At 41.0% G+C, this 20,631-nt stretch overlaps 1 protein-coding gene across 2 annotated transcripts in view; it reads right to left on the bottom strand.

Moving 5' to 3' along the window:
- Nucleotides 1-681: 681 nt before the first annotated feature.
- Nucleotides 682-20,631, bottom strand: part of TRMT9B (tRNA methyltransferase 9B (putative)) — a 39,237-nt gene continuing 19,287 nt past the window's right edge. Inside the window, exons 1-4 of one of the 2 annotated variants that reach the window (XM_066574654.1) lie at nucleotides 17,519-17,599; nucleotides 14,992-15,146; nucleotides 5,370-5,543; nucleotides 682-1,820 (exon numbers count right to left, since the gene is read on the bottom strand). In XM_066574654.1, coding sequence (XP_066430751.1) covers nucleotides 829-1,820; nucleotides 5,370-5,543; nucleotides 14,992-15,145 — 1,320 coding nt within the window. In that variant the 5' untranslated portion in view covers nucleotide 15,146; nucleotides 17,519-17,599 and the 3' untranslated portion in view covers nucleotides 682-828. Of the gene's footprint in view, nucleotides 1,821-5,369; nucleotides 5,544-14,991; nucleotides 15,147-17,518; nucleotides 17,600-20,631 lie in introns of those variants that run through there. The other variant, XM_066574653.1, reaches the window with a different exon arrangement.

Here is a 20,631-nt window from a genome sequence, read left to right as displayed (position 1 = left end):
TTTGCTCATCGTTTAGCTTTAGCTCAGCTAAAAAACTGAAGTTATTTGATGAAAAGTCATCCATTATAAAGGCATAGTCATTGATATTTTTTAACACCTTGGGGACAACTGTACCTGGAACCTCTATCCTCCCGAATGACTTCTTACAAAACGAATAATAAACAATTCTCGCTTACTGTAAAAGCTTTCAACCAGCTATCGTTCACACTCTTCCATGACTTTTCTGGGCGACTATTTAGACAATAGTTGCTTAGTGTAAAGGGAGCCTTAGCCTTAGGGCTTAGTCACACGGGCGCATCCGGGTGCCGATGCGCCCCTCTTCCTGCTGTAGTGAAAGTCACTAAATACTATGTTTGAAGGTGCCTTGAAGTACCGGTTTACTTGCTGTATAAAGTGTGCAGTGAAAAAAAATCTGATACTTCTTAGGTAATTGCCTAGAAAAAGAGTGATGGTAATAATAATCTAAAAATTCTCTAATTATCCTGATAATACCAATTACCGGACAGATACAGGTAAATGAAGCACAAATGATGTCTGGCAGCAACGAAATCCTCATGTAATGTGTTTTTCCGTAATTAGTATTGCTTCATTATCCATTTTTGTTAAAAAAATGAATGAAAGAATATTTAGACCAGGAAACAAAAATAGTAAAAAATACACCTTATGAACTAATGGCTATTCTGTATAAAAACATTTTCAAGTATTGTTCTTTGCACATATAACAAATAGAATTAATAACAAAACTAGTATTTTTGCAGTACAAAAAAAGGGAATACATTAAAACTTAGTAGTACGAATTAACCATGACTTCATGGAAAAATAAAATACTTATGGGATCAGATTATTTTTTTCCGCAATTATATACCAATTACCATGGTCAAAAGAAGAACTTATAATGTTAAGTTCTGGGACCTCGTTTTCCAAGAGACTGCACAGTTCTCCCTCGCGGAAAACATGATAATATCGCATGTATGCCTTCAAGTCAAAAGCATCTGCCTCTTGGTCACTGGCTGCCACAGTCTCATCCAAGACCGAGTCACTGGACTCTGTTGTCGAAGTTCTCTTTAACACTTTTTTTTGGGTACATGAATCACCTTCACTGCTACAAATACAGCTACAGTATTTGGCATCCGGCTGAAAGTTTTGCTTTATATCATTGCGGACTAAACCAACATGCCTTCCATTTTCATTATTCGAGGGGTCTAAAGCTAAAAACCATTGATGCTTCTTGTGCGATTCACTTTTAATAAAAACCTCATCATCATCAAAACTTTGCTCCTTTAGTAGGAGCCTCTGGTGTCCAAGGTCAAGACTACAGTGTCGAGAAGGCTGGACAGACACGGCACTATTCACCCACCCACTAACAGGGCTGAAAGACTTCATCTTCTGAATCTGCCTCCTCAAGGTGGACTCATCAAGGGATCTGGAGAAGAACCATGAGCGAATAGATCTTCCGATAGCACTGTAAAGTCTACTCTCGTCATTGGGAAACTTCATGCAACACGTTTCACCCGCTCTACGGGTGTTTGTATTGTATAATTGCTTAGAATCAAAGTGTAAGCTGATGCTCTCTGGCTCTTGAACTAATTTTGGGCTTATCTCATCGTGGTTCACTTTATTTTCACACTGGTTTGTTTCTGGGGTCCGTCGAGGCAGTAACGCTTTGTTCCATGGCACAAATACATCTTGCTTTTCAAACCGACGGCCTTTTTGTTCCATTGCCCAAACATACAACATAATCTGCCCACCAGGATGCAAAATTCTGGCCATTTCTTTTATTGCACGAACTCTTCTTTGTCTAGTGGAAAAATGATGAATCACTAAGAAGAAAAAAGGAAACATCGGAATTTATTGTTATGCGGCTATTTAAAGACACGACCGGCCCAAAAACTAGAAAAGAAAACGTTGAATCAAAATTTAATTTGTTTCTTTCTTATTGAATACAACAGATTTAATATGCAACAAAAGAGTATATACACATTTATATTCCAACATCATACAAATGAGAATTGAAGAACGCAACTTAAAGGGATTGGCTCATTCCACAAGACCTTATTTTTAGCTCTTGAAATCCCTAAGAAAGGCAATCTACTAAAATATGGGCATCCTGAGTTGATTAAAGTGAGAGCTGCTTTTTGTTTCTCCACTATGACTCATAGAGGAGAGTACCATGTATGGTGTCTATATGCCTTAGCAAACAGGGCTTGTCCTGATGAGATAACCTCATAAAGGCAAAGGACACTTTTGTGCACAGTTTTGTTTTTAAATCAATGAGCTTTTATGCAAAATAATTTTTATATAACTGATTATTTCTATTGTGTAATCCAGCTCAGAAGTCCCTTCGGTTAGTACTGCTATGTGTATGTAATTACAAGTGCTGGCCACTGGGGACATGTCAGTGAAGTGAGCTGGTCCAGTCTCCATCCCAGGGCATTGTTGATTTTTTTTGACAGCTCTCTCTACCACCACTGCTGCCATTAGTCCTCTGGTGGACAAATTTAGTTTTTCAGATGCAGGTATATCTTGGGTTGCTTTTCATTACTTGGGCTGGGACAGTTGGTTTCAGTGTTGGGAAATCCTAAAGTTGTTTTCCACCATAGTATATAATGACACTTTTCTAGGATGAGGATCCAGCTGTAGTAGGGACCTTTACCAATTCATGGAATAAAGGTGCCACTGTGCTCCCGGCCACCTACTATGCAGGACCCCAAATGATACGCCATACCCTAGAGTTATACTATAAAAATACACAAAGCCAAAGAAAAAGGAATGCTAACGACTTATGTACTATTAATTTTATAGAAACAGTTTGCAGACATTTCATGTTTTAGCACAATGGTCATAAAAAGACTTGTGACATTCAGTGTGACCTTCAGTTTTTACTTCCATTCGTCCTGGTCATGTGATGGACACAAAGATGCTCGGCTCATTGTGGTTATGTTGTAAGAGCCTGTGCATCCTTCACATAACCAGGACAGACTAGTCCGCTGGAATAAATCATGAAGGTTCCTACTGAAGAGTTGTGAACAGAGATCAAAAGAACCACGAGGAATTCACGTGTCACCGTTGATCCAGGAAACTTCTGAAATGTTATAGTAACATGCCTGAAGTTTTGATCAATGGGGTTCAGGATTCTCAGACCCCCACCAATTGCTGAAATGATAGAAAGTATGCTGAAAAACTGAAAAAACTTCATCATATAATAAACTAGCTGATATACCCGGCTTCGCCCGAGTTAATTTGGTACTGGTGTTTATCTGGTATTCACACGGAAAATCTTATGAAGTCGTGGTTACTTTAGAGATACCGGAAAAACATATGTTCACCATTTTGCATAGCTCTCTGCATTACCCAGGAAACACCACGGGGAGGTAATCATGCGACGTTTCCTTTATATAAAATGACATCAGGAAGTGAGAGAATTAGATTTCATACGTAAAATTTGGACGCTAATTCTTTTGCACTTAGAATTGAATAATCGAGTTGGGACCCATTATTTTTTCCTATTTATGACATAATCAATGCCCGTGCCAAATTTCAAGTTTTTATGACATCGGGAAGTGAGAGAATTAGATTTTGTACGTAAAATGTGGATGCTAATTCTTTTGCGCTTAGAATTGAACAATCGAGGTGGGACCCATTAACTTTTTCTATTTATGACATAATCAATGCCCGTTCCAAATTTCATGTTTCTATGACACCAAGAAGTGAGAGAATTAGATTCTGTACGTAAAATTTGGACGCTAGTTCTTTTGCGCTAGATTTGAACCTTTGAGTTGGGACCCATTAGCTTTTCCTATTTATGACATATTCAATGCTTATGGCAAATTTCATGTTTCTATGACTTTGAGAAGTGAGAGATTTAGATTATGTACGTAAAATTTGGACGCTAATTCTTTTGCGCATAGAATTGAATAATCAAGTTGGGACCCATTAGCTTTTCCTATTTATGACATAATCCATGCTCGTGCCAAATTTCATGTTTCTATAACACCGGAAAGTGAGAAAATTACATTCCGTACCTAAAATTTGGACGCTAATTCTTTTGCCCATAGAATTGAATAATCGAGTTGGGACCCATTAGCTTTTCCTATTTATGACATAATCAATGCTCCTGCCAAATTTCACGTTTCTATGACTCCGGAAAGTGAGAAAATTACATTCCGTACGTAAAATTTGGACGCTAATTCTTTTGCACATAGAATTGAATAATGGAGTTGGGACCCATTAGCTTTTCCTATTTATGACATAATCAATGCTCCTGCCAAATTTCGAGTTTCTATGCCACCGGGAAGTGAGAGAATTAGATTCCGTACGTAAAATTTGGACACTAATTCTTTTGCGCATAGAATTGAATAATCGAGTTGGGACCCATTAACTTTTCCTATTTATGACATATTCAATGTCCGTGCCAAATTTTAAGTTTCTGTGACATTGGGAAGTGAGAGATTTCGATTATGTACGTTAAATTTTGACGCTAATTCTTTTGCGCTAGAATTGAATAATCGAGTTGGGACCAAATTACTTTTCCTATTTTGGAGATAATCTATGCTTGTGCCAAAATTCATGTTTCTACAACATCGGGAAGTTGGAGAACTTTTGGCGAGTCAGTCAGTCAGTGAGTCAGTCAGTGAGTCAGTCAGTGAGTCAGTGAGGGCTTTCATCTTTATATATATAGTTAGTTTTTTATATGCTGACATTGTAATATCCTTTTAAGCATGTGAAGAAAAAACTCTATTGATGACTCAATATGGCTAGATAAATTGTATTAACTGAGAATGACGAAGAAAGGTGTCTGTGTATTTTAGTGATCAGTATTTATAGAGAAGTAAATGGAGACTAAGCAGACCTAATAATAAGCAGGTACATATGAGTCATTGCTATAAAAGCCTACTTGCCCTTTTGTCTCTGATGACACAGTAATCTTTCACAAAATAATCACCAAAGAATTAAGAAAAGTTTTACTGAAGTTTCAGGAGTTACAATTACAACCAAATTTCTCTTCCTGAAGAAGTCTGATGATTTAACTGACTTATAGGGAATATTGTTTGTTTGGTGAAATTCTCTGCCAGATTGATATATCACACACCTAACCTTCCCATTGAAAAAAAGAGAGTTGAGTCCAAGAATGCAGCATTCAAAATGGCTGTCATTTTGGTGACATTGCCTAACAGGTTTCCCACTTCCTCCACATCTTATATGCAAAATTGGATCATCGTCTGCCAAACGTTTTTCATTCTATATGGGTGTTTCCACACATTTGTGACACCCTGTATATCGATATGGATTCAATCTGTAGCATGATTTATGTAAACTCTTACAATGTATGCTGATGTACAACAATTGCTCTACACAAATATCAGACTTACCTCCAATGGAGATGACAGTGTCAAAACATTTGTCCCTAAACGGGAGATTCAGGTTGTCGCATACCATGACTTCAAGGTTGTTATTTCTACCAATTTCCACTAGCGGTTCACAGTAATCGCAGCCAAGATTGTATGTGTTACAGTTCACACTCAGATACTTTCCTGTACCGCAACCTGCAATAACCAGATGGTATTTTACATAAAGTTTGCTTATATACAATGAAGAAAAGGTCTATTTTTTAAAGAAAGTAAGCTAAATAATGCAGCATACATTGGAAGACGATAGAAATACTTTTACTACTTCAGAGTCACTAAAATTCTGAAAAGGTATAATGTGGGTAAATGTATGTAATACAGAATCAGTCCTTATAAGGCCCCTGGAAAAAGTGAACACTAGTCAATATTAGTCCCATTGCACTAAGTGTTAAGAGCCTGTTCTCCACAGACACTGCACTGTTAGAAAACAAAGGAGGGGGATTAGGCACAAGGGTCAGGTAAACAGATGGAGAGGACAAATAAGGACTATTACCCAGAAACAAAAGGGGTCCTTTAACAAGTGAACAAGTCTTGGCCTGATGTGACGAGCACTGATCAACACTCATGTCGATCGGCAATCATTTAATTTTCGTTCAAACGGCTCGCGAATCAGCTTATGACAACAGCCATGTACATGTCTGGAGACCTAGGGGTAAGCACCTCAATCTTACCTTTGCCCCACTTCCCCCACTGCTGGTGTGATGATCTAGGGGAACCATCGCATACAACAGTCAGTCACACCTAGTATACTGGTACAAAGGACAATGACATCTCAGTGATATATTTAGGTCATCCTGCAGCCATACTTGGGGTGTTACAAGAATGCCTCCACAACATTGCCACACTTCTGTGGCCTACCCATCACCAGATTTATTTATCACAAAAAAAACATGTTCGGGACCATCTTGGGTGTCACCTTCGACAACCTTTGAGTTTGCATGATCTATAGGCCCAGTTACAGTAAATGTGGACCAATATGCTGTAGGACACCATAGTGAACCTGTATGCCTCCATGCCCACCCATATCACATTTTGTATGCAAGCTAGAGGCGGCCTACAGGGTACGGGAGCCTCCATGCCCACCCGTATTACATCTTGTATTCAACCTAGAGGCGGTAAAACAGTTTACTAGAGCCTCCATGCCCGCCCGTATCGCATCTTCTATCCCAAGCTACAGGCAATACAACAGGGTACTAGAGCCTCCATGCCCACCCGTATCCCATCTTGTATCCAAGCTGGAGGTGGTACAACAGAGTAGTAGAGCCTCCATGCCCGCCCGTATCATATCTTCTATCCAAGCTAGAGGCAGCCCACAGAGTACTGACCCTCCATGCCCACCCGTATTACATTTTGCATCCAAGCTAGAGGCGGTACAACAGGGTACTAGAGCCTCCATGCCCACCTGTATCACATTTTGCATCCAAGCTAGAGGCAACCCACAGGGTACTGGACCCTCCATGCCCACCTGTATTACATCTTGTATCCAAGCTAGAGGTGGTACAACAGGGTAATATAGCCTTCATGCCCCCCCCCCCCCCCATATCAAATCTTGGATCCACGCTAGAGGTGGTACAACAGGGTACTAGAGCCTCCATGCCTGCCCGTATCACATCTTGTATCCAAGCTGGGGCGGTACAACAGGGTAACATAGCCTTCATGCCCCTCATATCACATCTTGCATCGAAAGCTAGAGGTGGTACAACCTCTATACAAGTGTTCAGTTTTCCACAATACATTATCCCTTTGCTCTGATATTGTAATCACTTACTTATATCAATGTTGCAGTCACACAGAGAAAGTTTAATTTGATTCTGACAACTCCTTCTAGGTGATGGATTTTTCTTACAATAAGTGTTGGTACTGTATACCAAGGTTGCAGAACTTTTGGTGGCAGACCACATTGTAGTATTGCAGTAGCTCAAGAGGCTGCAATAATGCCTCCTCCCTGCAACGCTACATATACCCTAAACAGCTCCAACATCCCCTCCCTGCACTACCCCACCTTCCTCTCACAGCACTAGTGCCCCCTCCTTGCAGCGTCATATCTCCCATTTATACAAACAACACCCCTTCCTTGCAGCACCCCATCAGCCCCTCACAACACCAACACATGGCCCTCTCACAGAATAGTCTCTACCCCTATAGCAGAACATATACTCCTGTCCTTCCTGGCTGCTTCTTTCAAAAAAACAGTTCCACAGCTGTCCGGAGGTGGTGTGATAATGCAGCTCAATCCTATTTCCTTCAGTGGTACTCACCTGTAATACCAACCAAAACCAATGAACAATGTGTGGCGCTGTTCCCGAACAAATGGAGACATATTTTTTTATAGTCCTGCACAGCATTTTTAAATGTTCTTACAGATTCAAATTCCAGGAAAAATACTTTATGAAAAGCCCATAAATCCATATAGGCAATAAAATATATTACCACACAACGCTATGGAGAGAAACGTTAGAATTATTCATGATATAGAGTTCTTTCAGGGTCAATAAATATAGCAGTCTGAAATTCTTAATGGTTAAAATAGCTAAACTCATTGCATTTATTAGCTGGGTCTGTCTCCGCGGCTATAATTTCTGCTCCTCTAAATGTTCCTTTCATTGACTATTACATAAGAACTGGTGGCTCATGCTTCATGCAGGGTACGTCGTGCTTACTCAGGTGTCATCTCGGGCGCAGTGACACTTCGCAGCCTATTTTTATCTATTGTCTATTTCTGGCATTGTACAGGGGAGGCTGCTATTACTCACAGCTCAGGTAGCTGGGGCCAGCAAGATGTCTATCAGGCATCTTAAAGACACAGACAAAACATTTCCAAAGAATTACGTTAAAACACATGGAAGGGTTAAATGACAAACCACAAGATGAACAATATTTATTGGAAGCATGAATTTGTACACTGACGAAAATGGTGCCAAAATGCAACAAATTTATCAAAATGGCATGAAAAATTTGGCACAACTTGCTAGACATGTTAGATATATTTCACTTTGCTGGAAAATATCACTTCATGGCTAATGTATATTTAAAGGGGTTTATCCTCTCTCTGCAAGAGGAAGCTGGTATCCCGTCACTCTAGGGCAGTGGTGGTGAACCTATGGCATGCGTGCCAGAGGCGGTACGCAGAGCCCTCCCTGCTGGGCCACCGTCGGCCGCTCACCATGTTAGTGAAAACCGTCAGTGGTGCCGCAGCTCCCCTGCCAGTATTTACTCAGCGGCGCTGATCCCGGGGCACACTGTGACGTCAGTGTGCAGCCATGATTCTCCTCTCCCTCCCCTGATGTCTCCTCCATGGTTCCGTGAGAGCAGGGGGAGGAGGCATCCGGCAGCACACACTAACATCACAGTGTGCACCTGGGATCATAGTCTGCAGCAGCGCCTCCACGAGGAGGAGGGGGTAAGTGGGTAAGTATATGGGTCTCAGGGGGGCACTATTACTACTGCGGCCACTGTAGGATGTCACTATTACTGCTGGGGCCACTGTGGGATGTCACTATTACTGCTGGGGCCGCTGTGGAGGGTCACTGTTACCGCTGGAGCCGCTATGTGGGGGGTCACTGTCACCGCTGGGGCCGCTCAGGGGGTCACTGTCACTGCTGGAGTATGTTTACACGTGGCGAAATACTGCAGAATGTCCTCAGCAGAAATTTCCATGTTCAAATTCTGCAGCATTTCCGCATCCAAAAAGCAGTCAAAATCTGCACCCTGTCTATTTTGAAGTGACCCTATCCTTTTTTAAATTAAGGAGTTAAAAATCATATGTCGTAATAAGCCCCGCCCCTGACATGTTGGCACTTTGCGATAAATAAGTGGGTTTTAGGTTAGAGTTTGGGCACTCAGTCTCTAAAAGGCCCGCCATCAGTGCTCTAGGGTATGTTGGTCTTGCATGCCTGTATTTGTGTTATGTGTTTGAACTGTGTCGTGTCCAGTGTTTGTGCAGGTGGCCAGACATCAGGTGTGGATAGCCCTGTTCTGTGTATATGGTGTGAACAGTGTCATGTTCTGTATGTCTGTGCTGGTGGCTAGACATGAGGAGTGAACTGTCCTGTTCTATGTGGTTGTTCTGTCTTGCATGTTAGCCCTAGTGTGTTGGTGTGTGATTTTGTGTCCTGTTGGCAGTCCTTATCTCCGGTAATGTTCGTGGGGGCCTGGGGCTCACTTGCCCACATGAACGTAACATAATGCCCCGCTTTTGAAACTGTGGGGAATTATGTTGGTTGTCCATTATGTTGGTTATGAATTATGATGTATGTTGGTCTATGTTGTACATGATGCTATGTTGTGTTAGTGACACGTCTATGTTACTGTCAGTCATGGTTTATGTCTGTATTCCATCCGATGTCTGATTCACCCGTCCATTGGTTGTTGGACGCTCGAGTTCTTGTTCTGTATGTCTACCAGTCTATTGGTGGCCGAACGCCCGATCCGTATCCTGTTCCCTTTGTCCATTGGTAGGTGGATGTAGGGCTTTGTTTGATCTGTTCTGTTTTGTCCGTGTGTCCAGTTGCCTGAATTCTGGTCTCTGTCCTGTTGGTGTTTCTGGCAGCTCATCCGGTTTGTATCCATTTCATGTCCTGTGTCTAGCTACCCATATTCCTAGTTCCCGGCGTCCATTCTGGCTGCTTCCCATACTCTGCTTTCTCTTGGTAGTCCAGGATGAACATAATTTAATGACCAGCCTACTACCATTTTGCACCAGATTGCTGTGGTATGTACCTTCCCTAGCTGACTGGTTGGCGTGCACAACAGGCCCATACAGATACGTCCTGTATATTTATATTCCACAGCATTTCTGCTCGATTCAACCCAAACAACCAATCACTGTGAATCAGCCAACCCAAACAACCAATCACTGTGAATCAGCCAACCCAAACAACCAATTACTGTGAATCAGCCAACCCAAACAACCAATCAGGTTGTGAGCAGAAGTGTTGTGGAATATAGATATATGCATTCTGTGCATGTCATTTCAGCAGGAGAGATTTCCATATTTTTCCCCCTCTGGATTTGTTCATACTCAATGCAGGCTACTGTTCGGTGGCCTTTTGGTATAAGGCACAGTGGCCCTGTTTAGAGGTAAATTTTTTATGCCTTAAGAATTCAGAGGCCCCTTTTTTTTAAAGGAGAGGTACTATTAGGTTGTGCTGCTGGGACTTGTAGTACTATGGTTTCTAGGAGAACATTTCTACAGGTGTGGCATGATTAATAGAGATGAGCGAACATGTCCGTTACGGACACATCCGCACCCGGACACCGGCTTTGCCGAACACTGCAGTGTTCGCGCGTAAAGGTCCGGGTGCCGCCGGGGGGCGGGGAGATGCGCGGCGGCGCGGGCGGCAGTAGCGGGGAACAGGGGGGAGCCCTCTCTCTCTCCCTCTCCCCCCCACTCCCCGCCGCACCCCCCCGCGCTGCCACGGCGGCCCCCGAACTTTTTTCGCCCGAACACTGAAGTGTTCGCAAAGTTCGGTGTTCGGGCGAAAAAGGGGCGGGGCCGAACGTGTTCGCTCATCTCTAATGATTAACCCTTTCCAATCCACTGTATGACGTCTAAAGACATTCTGATTGAAGGCTGTACAGCTCCGATGTTGGATGACTTCCGGCAGGCAGGGTATTCTTACTGTATATTACTGGCCGCTCTGTTGTTGGGGGCCTCTCCAGCATATCACATACTGCAGTACTGGCTCTAGCCAGCAGATGCCGCCTTTGTATAATGGCAGAAAGAGAAAGCCCCCTAGGAAACCCTGAATCCAAAATTGGATTGCAAAGGGTTAAGCTGGTTGGGTGTGGTGTTCTCCTGCTAGCCAATAACCGCCGGTTAATTTGCAGATAAATATCCGCCTTCTGCAAGAGGTAGCTGGTATTCCTTCACTCTATGGTTTGGTTTCCCTGGTGAGCAGTCATGTTCCATTGCAGCTTGCTATCTGATCTGTGTCCTTTCTGTCTCTCTGTCCCAGGTCTGTTTTCTGGCTTTCTGGCTTGTATTGAGGCCTCCTGCAAATCTGTATTGGTTCTTATGTTTATTTTCTGTCGCTTTCATGTCAGTTTGTATCCACTCTGTCCTGCATCTGTCTGCTGCCAGCTCCATCTGGTTCTATCTGTGTGCCAGTGCTGTCTGGTTCTGTATATTACCTTTTAGGAATAGTCAGGTCCGAGGTTCCAGTGCGGGGCCGCCTTTAATGAGGAGGTCGCCCAGCTTATAGGTAGGGTCTAGCTATTCTCCCTGCAGTCAGAGGATAGTTGTCTCATTAGTGTAGGGACTGTGAGACAACATGGGCTTGCGGCTTAAGTGTCTTGGCCAATCCACGAACCAATACCTCGTACTTTCATAGCAATTCCATCTGTTATGTGGGCTGGTATGCATGGTGAGTGTTTGGCTCCTGTTGGTAGTCCCTATCTCCGGTAACGTTCGTGTGGGCCCGCTGCTCACTTGCCCACATTTTAAGCAGTAGTAACTCATAATCAATGCAATCCACCTCAGCTATGACTTTATCAATGTGTACTCCATAGAAATGTTTCTCATTATTCACATTATGGACCCAAAAGGATGCATAGCTCTTAAGAGTCAAAAATGGCAAAAAACATTTTTATGCAAATTTTTACCTTTTTTTCAGAGGCAAAAATCGGAATGTACTCCATTTTTTTTATTTTTATTTTTGCTCTATTTGAAAGAGAATTTTTTGCTCTACAAGATTTGATGTTTTTCATTTTGTTCCCAGACCTTCTAGATGGGAAAATATCAATGTCTGTGAAGGTCCTATGCACTCGCGGAGGTCAAATAATAAAATAAGTGTAAGTTTTGCATGGATGTATAATTAGTTTAGAAATCATGAGAAGGTAAATTATTTTTGGAATGAGACAACTTTTTGTGCTCAAGAAACTTATGTGATCAAAAATTGCATGGCGAGTTCAGGTGAGCCACAAGCTTTGGCCTAAGATGGTCAGAATATCATTGAGTGTTGCATAATGATTGTGGTATATTACAGTGATCACTGGGCTTATTTAGCACTCTATCGATATTGGATACTAAGATTATCTAAGGCTAGCATTTGTGTAATAAATAACTATAGTTTACAAGTGACTGATTGTGCACCAGCAAAGGTGAAGTGCAAAATGAGCAGAAAGGAAGCGCAACTGCTGGATGCCATGTCAAGCTGTAGCTTGCCGGCTGATCAACAGATCCTATGAAGAAGCTTAATGACAAAACGCAAAACAAAAATTTCCCATCTAGAAGGTCTGGGAACAAAATGAAAAACATCGAATCTTGTAGAGCAAAAAATTATCTTTCAAATAGACCAAAAAAAAAAATGGAGTACATTCCGATTTTTGCCTCTGAAAAAAGGTAAAAATTTGCATAAAACTGTTTTTTGCCATTTTTGACTCATTGTATCTTAAGAGCTATGCATCCTTTTGGGTCCATAATGTGAATAATGAGAACCATTTCTATGGAGTACACATTGATAAATTCATAGCTGAGTTGGATTGCATTGATTATGAGTTATTACTGCTTAAAATATGAGTTTTATTTTGCGCGATAGAATTTTTCAGCTACTTTGACATGCAATGGTGGCAGAATGATGATAAGAGTGGCAGTCTGAGTAGCTTAGCTGGATTCAGCACCAAAAGTTCTCCTAGTGTGTGAAGTTTCATTGCTCTAGTCATTGGAACTGGCTTGGCAATAGATTGAAATCGCCACTTTTTTCAGGTTGCGCGCTGTAATCACATGACAACCCCCTAGATTAAGACCTGTAGCTTATGAACCAAAGCACTTTAAAGCCTAATATTTTGGCTATCTTAGTTTAGGGCCAGGGTCTATCTTTGTGCAAAGTTTCACTGAAATCTGAGATGGTCGACTGGGAGCGTTGGTTGAACTGACACGGAATGACCCACTTCTAAGATGTTGAAAATAAGTTAAAATGTCCATCTCTTTCGGATTCCTTTTAACCCCAAGCTTTCAAAGAAATATTTTACCTTACGTTTTTCACAGACTATAAATTATTTCTTATGTTTTTATTCATGGCTTCTTCTTTACATAATACAGCTTTAGTCTGCATTTGTGGATTGCATGGCAAACAGTGTTCACAAAGATTGATTTCTGGAAGTATTTCTGAGCCGATGCAGTGATTTGCATTGCAGTCTGCATTTAATGCAGTGGCACCTGAGGGCCTGTAGATCTTGAGTACCAATATTGACTGTTGGACTTATCCCTTGTGCACATGAAGTTCTCCATATTCTCTGAACCTTTTGATCATATTATGTACTTTAGATGGTGGGATATTCAAAGTCTTAGCAATTTTACGTTGAGGAATATTTTCCTGAAATTGTTCCACAGTTTTTCACAGATTGGTGAACCTCTGACCATCTTTGCTTTTAAGAGACTCTGCCTCTCTAACATGCTCTTCATATACACAGTCATGTGACTTAGTAGAAATTTGACCCTTAAACTGTTTTTCATTAGTACCACTTACTTTTTCAGCCTGTTGTTAACATTGTCCCAATAATTTTAAGATGTGCTGCTGCCATCGATTTCTAAATGAGTATTTTTTTTTAATAAAATGGAAGAATGTCTCCCTTTCACCTTCTGATATGTGTTCTATGTTCTACTACGGTATGAATAAGATACAGTTATATGGGATTTCTAAATCATTATATTTTTTTTTTTACATTTTACACAGAATCCCAACGTTTTTCGAATTGGGGTTGTAGAAGTTGATACAAACTGGTCAGGATAACTGTATCACAGTATTGGAGGGGCAGACAAAGGCATGGCAGTGGAACAGAGTTGAAGTCAGCACAGGAAAAATTCTTGTATAACAAAATAGAAGGTGAAGGGTCAGGGCAGGCAGCGAACAGAGAAAGTGTAGTTCAAAAACAAGCCAATATCAGGAGAGAAGTCGGGAAAGTTGGGTAGAACAAATATGGGTCAAATCAGGAATCAGCCAGAATAAGTGCACTGCACACCCTTGAATACCAAACTAGACTAACTGCTCAGGCACCCAGTGGTGGAAGAGGGTACCTAAAACAACCAGGCCTATCCAAATTGGGAAGAAGTGGAAAATCTAGGTGTGTCCACTGGTAATTTAAGAGGCAGGTCGGCCATGCAGCCCTTCAGGCAGCATTGACAAGAGCTGTAGCCTGGAGAAGGATACAGCATCTGTGACATCAGACAGTAGCAAAGGTTCAAGGACTGTGACCGCCAGATGGAGGAGGTAGGAGGAACTGACGGCAGCTGTCACAGACGTTGACAAAATAATTTTCTGTACTTAGCTGTTTCCATAACTCCTACTGCGTTTGTATGGATTGGAAACATGAGTGCTCAAGCACTCAATACATTAATTACAAAGTCCAAGGTTGAATTAAATGTAGTGCAACTGAAATAACTGAGTTTACAGTAAATCATACCAAATTCCTTATCCCAGTTGTCCCACAAGAAGCAAGAGACCTAAATAACTTAATGTAGTATAAAATAAGACAGGGAAACAATTAGTGTTAGCTCACTTTCAGGAACCACTATATTAGCCCCATACGGAGCTATTCAGGAAGATGGATTTTAGTTTGAGCTACTATTAAAATAAGGAATGCTTACCTATATCAACAACGAGACTGCCTGGCTTTTGCTCTAGCAGAAACTGTCGAACCTTTGGCCATGCTTTACTCTGCACTTCATTAAAGTACGGAGCTGTGCTCTCATACACGCTGTGCACATGTTGATTCTCCAGCTGGGCAGCTTCATAGTCCATGCTAGAAAAGACCAACCACAATTATTAATGCGCATCTTTCAGCTTGAATGTTTAACGCAGAAATTGGATAATGATCAAATGATTGTTTTTTTCACGACTTTCCTGATAGGGCTATTGTATAATCCTCCATGTAATAGACTACTACATTTGGTTTTCATTCTGCTTTAACACCCGGAACATTCTAGACCAAATAGAAAATAACTTTAATTACAATACTTTAATCAGTTGAAACTATGGTTTAATAACTCTAACAACCCCTTTAGTGGCAGGTTTATTATCACCATATTATGGCAGGGAAATCATTGCGGCTTGCTGCGCTGAGTATGCAGTAAAAACCCCGGAAGATTTCAGATGACAGCTCAGTGCTCTGTACATTTCAGCACTAGAGCTGTCCACGGAAATCTTCTGGGGTTTAACTACATGGTCAGTGCAGCAAGCCCCGGAGATTTTCCGGACTTGCCACTAAATGGGTTAAAGGAGAAGATCATACAAACTGGTTAAAACCATTCTATGTCACAGCTTTTACTTTTCTGTTATCAGTCATCGACTTTTAAGGTCATAAGTAGGGATGAGCGAGTATACTCGCTAAGGCACTACTCGCTCGAGTAATGTGCCTTAGCCGAGTATCTCCCAGCTCATCCCGAAAGATTCGAGTGCCGCCGCGGGGCGTGGAGCTGCGGGGGAGAGCAGGGAGGAACGGAGGGGAGATCTCTCTCTCCCGCCCGCTCTGGCCCGCTCCCCGCCGCAACTCACCTGTCAGCTGCGGCGGCCCCCGAATCTTTAGGGACGAGCAGGAAGATACTCGGCTAAGGCACATTACTCGACCGAGTAGTGCCTTAGCGAGTATACTCGCTCATCCCTAGTCATAAGTACTGTATTACATTTTATTTATTATTTATATCATTGGTATATTCTCATTGCTCAGCTTCAGAGAGTATGGAATTTGATTTATTGTGATGGAAATATTAAAGCCAAAGAAATAATAGATGTATGCTTTTTATTCTAAAACATTGGGTGACATTTATTAATACGTGCACCCCGACAGTCTCTCCTGCGGCGCATCACACACTAAATGCATGCTCCAGAACATGATATTCTCATCAGCATTATTGAGTTATGTTATCCTAAAAAGGCCTCTTTCTGCATCTTGTGTTGCTAAAAGATCAAGTAGGAGAATTATATATTTCTATAGATGCCCATCCCAACGCTATTCAAGTGGCATGTCTTAAAAAATGCAAAACCTCCAAGATATCTGCATTTGAAGTCACCGGATATGTGTAAAACCTTGAAAGATAAAAAGATTGCTGAGCAGTTGCATAACATCTAGCTTAAGGAGAATGATAAAAACTTTGACTGCTCAACTGATTCAAGCAAACTGAATTTTGGAATATTTTAAAGTTCTGGCACTTTTTTTAGAGGAGTAGAAAATACAGTAGTATTTAAATAACGGGAGTTGCCTAAAATAATTGTTCTGTAGTGTAATAGCTGTAATATTCCCTACATTTCCAAGCACTGCCAACTGTCTTACATGTCAGAATTCTAATGGCCCATGACCATCAAAAGTAGATAAAATGGTATCTGTACTCTTCTTAAGCAAAAAGAATCAGACAACTGAGTACGAGAAATCATGGAAACTGACTGCAACACCCGAGAGACAGCAAATTCACTTCCCTTCAAAACTGGAAAGAGTCCAGTGCTGTTATCAGCTCTTAACTTACAGAAACCATTGGATTATTCTGCAGTTCATAAGAAAAAGTCTTCAAAATTGCTCCTCGTGGAGTTTTTCCTATTAGAAAAACAGTTATCTAAAGTGACCACATGCCAAGAGATAGACCGATGTATGAAAATGGAAAAAAAGACCTACTGAGGGAGAACAGCAAGAGAGATTGGCCGATGAGTTGATTTTTTGGGGTCCATTTTTGGCTCAAATACGAGTAGTTTGTAGAGGAGCTGATGGACTCTAAATGAAGGTAAGTAACCTGTCAGTTGTGGACATACCGTAGCTGCTACTTAGGACATCACAGACTGTAAAGTATGCATTAGCATAAATTCCTATGATGCTCGGAGTTCGGGTCAGGATATCCGTTGCCAGGCTGGGAAACACATGTCCAAAATATGGTTGTGTATCACCAGTCTAACACTATTCCGTGATTGCGATGGATGATACAAGCTGGGTACTTAAAAACATGAATGTTAAAACTATCAAGCAAGTAAACCAATAAAGTTCACGGAACCCCCCCCCCCCCCCCCTCAACTTACATAGACAATGAATAACATTTTAAGTAAAAAAAAACTTCTCGGCACAGTATTAAGCCACGGGGAGCAAAGTGATACCTGGCAAACTGATAGAATATTATATTAAGAAGCTTTTACCTTCCGAGTGGTCATTTATGTAGCGATGGGATGAGAGGACGATTATCATTTCCTTTTCATCACAATTGCTATTTAGCTTTAAGGGCACTAACTCTGTAGATCTCAATTCTTAATATCCTGCAGAGGATAAAGTGTCCCGCTGAGCAGCTAATGGGTTGTTTTCCATCTGTCAATCTTTGATAATAGATCATGGCGGTTGGCATATTTCAGAAATGTTTTTCATGTCTCTTTTTTCACAATGGATAATTGCACCAGCCTGGAGAGAAACAGTTAGATCTATACTTTTAGCTTATAGCGATGTTTTATGAAAAATGTATACTTGAAAAAGGGTTGGAAGATTCTTAAAAATGTAGTTATGTTTTACTGTTACACTAAATATGTTCCTACAATGTACAGTCCAGGTTATAGATTATATACTAATTAAAAATGGTGCCCGTTAGCAGAAATTGGGTTACATTCTCTAACACAGGTGAGGCTGAACATAACAGAATATCACCTGGATGCATGAGATGTTTCCCATTCAAAATGCAAAATCAGATCAAGTAGATTTCATATTTGTAATCCCTCTAGTTCATTCCTACCCCATAACATAATAATATATCTCGCGAACTAATGTACTATTATACCAATCGGGGTTGGTCATAACTCAAAGCCGACATCCCACTGTAATCGCTGCAATCAGAGATAATTCCACAATATTTAAAGAGTCTATAAGAGGGAGGGGCAACTCTGTCACCCCATTGTCATCCACACAACAAGATAACAGGGTGCTGATGGTTTGTCATGGTAGTTAGGGAAGAAAAAAGGTCCTAGCATCTGCCATGTGAATTTGTCTATTAGGGCTTATGTAGGGTGCCTGTCAATAATACACTGCAATACAGAAATATTGCCAGTGTGGTATGGGAGTAATCAGGGGAGTATTATAGGACTAAACAAAATTATAATAATTAAAGGGTACTATTGTGTTTCCTAGATGCCACTACCATGCCACCACTACCAAACTATCCTAAATAAAATAAAATTGACACAGAACCAATTTATTAATTAGAAATATGACTCCATATGATGTCTGCCTCCAAGCAAATGCTACAGAATATGACTCTACGGTGTCTTACAATTCTTCGCTCTTTTTTATTTCTCCATTTCAAACTGCCCCAAGGTCCCTCAGCATGACCTCTGCAACCCCCTGCTCACCCACAGCGCCCCCGAGTACTTTTCACCCGAGTAGTGAAGTACTCGAAAATCGCGGTGCTCGATTGCGAAATCGGCCTTACCGAGTACGTTCGCTCATCTCTAGTAGGAATCCTTTATTTTGAAGAAAATTAATGGTTACATCCTCAGTGTTGGGAAGTGTTGGGATACCAAATTTGCAGTTTTCAGAAGTACACATGACTGATGACAAACTCTTTGTTGCCTAGAGCAACGAATCACAACTCAACTTTCATTTCTCAGATGATTCTGCTAAAATGAAAGCCTCACTGTGATTGATTGCCGTGGGGAACAAAGATGGTTTGTCTTTTAGACAGTTTTTATAATTGAGGCCCGATACCGCTGGATGTCACACCGTGGTGAGTCGCAATGATTTACATGCTGTCAGAGAACGGTAATAGTGGGAAAAGAATAATCGCAACTTAAAGTTTATTTTAAAAAAATAGGTTTAAAGTAAAAAGAAAAAAAATTATAAAGTCTATTTTCCCAATAAAAATTCACATATAGTGTACAAGTAGTAAAAGTAAAAAAATATATATATTTGGTATTGTGACTTCTCACATCATAAAGGTAAAATGTTATTTATGCAACACAGTGAATACCATTACACAAAAATAAAAACATTTCATTTCCTTTTTTTGTAGCTCCGCCCATTAAAAAAAATTTAAAAACATTAATCAATATGTATCCTAAATTGGTAACATTGAAAATTATAGTTCATCCCACAAAAGCACTAATGATGCTACTATGATAGAAAAATAAACATTTTCTGGCTCTCAGAGCGAGCTGCAAACATTTTTTGTCCCAAACGTTTATTGTGCAAAAGTATCAAAATATAAAATAAATCTACACATATCTGGTGTTGGCGTAAACGTAACGCACTGTCGAATAAAGTTAAAATGGTTTTTTTATACCATGCAATGAATGACATAAAAATAAAACAATAGGAGCAATGGCAAAATGGTTTTTTTCTCCCACCCCGTTGAAAAAAATTGGTAAAAGTTAATCAGTTTAGGTACCCGAAAATGTTTCCACTGAAAAATGTGACCCTCCTGCAAAAAATATTTGCTCATACAACTACATCGATTGTAAAATAAAACATTCTGACTGTCAGATTACTGGGATAAAAAAATTAAAACCTTTACTGAAGGCCAAACTAGGCCATTTAAATGGATTGTTTAGTTATAACTAAAGATGAGCGAGCATCTTAAGGCAGTTACTCGAGCGAGCATCGCTCTTCTCGAGCAACTGCAATCTCATCCGAGCAGGCTCGGGGAGGGTAGCGGGGGGGGGGGGGTGAGATCTCCCTCACTCTCGCTCCCTCCCCCCGAGCCTGCTCGGATGAGACTGCAGTGACTCGAGAAGAGCGATGCTCGCTCGAGTAACTGCTTTATCCGAGCGTGCTCGCTCATCTCTAGTTATAAACTATTAATGGCATATCTTTAGAATGGGCCACCAATAATAGATCAGTAGGTGTCCACTGTTTGCTGGGCCGATGCAGTTGTGCCTGGAGTTTATGTCTGGAGTTTACACAGCTCCATTTCCACTGCAGTGGCCATACTTGGCATTACACCCATTCATCTCAATGAGAACTTGGCCTTTAACACAAAACCTGACCACTGCAGTGGGAACAGAGCTGTCCACTTCCTGAAGAAATCAGTTCATTGCATAAGCATACTGGTCCAGAGAACAGCTAATTGGCAGGGATCCCAGGCAGTAGGCCCCTACTAATCTACTATTGATGGCCTATCCTGCAGATAGCTCCATCAACAGTTTGCAACTGGACAACCCCTTTAACTACTTAGATTCATATCATGAGAGCTTTAAAACGAATAACTAACTTGACAAAATTCTCTCTCCGGATTATTTAGGTTTTCATTTAGATGACTAGAGGGCTTGCAGAG

The sequence above is a fragment of the Eleutherodactylus coqui genome, chromosome 7 (genome assembly GCF_035609145.1).
Source record: "Eleutherodactylus coqui strain aEleCoq1 chromosome 7, aEleCoq1.hap1, whole genome shotgun sequence".
Taxonomy (NCBI): Eukaryota; Metazoa; Chordata; class Amphibia; order Anura; family Eleutherodactylidae; genus Eleutherodactylus; species Eleutherodactylus coqui.
Note: the sequence above shows the minus strand (reverse complement) of the source record. Positions and strands in the feature narration are given on the sequence as shown.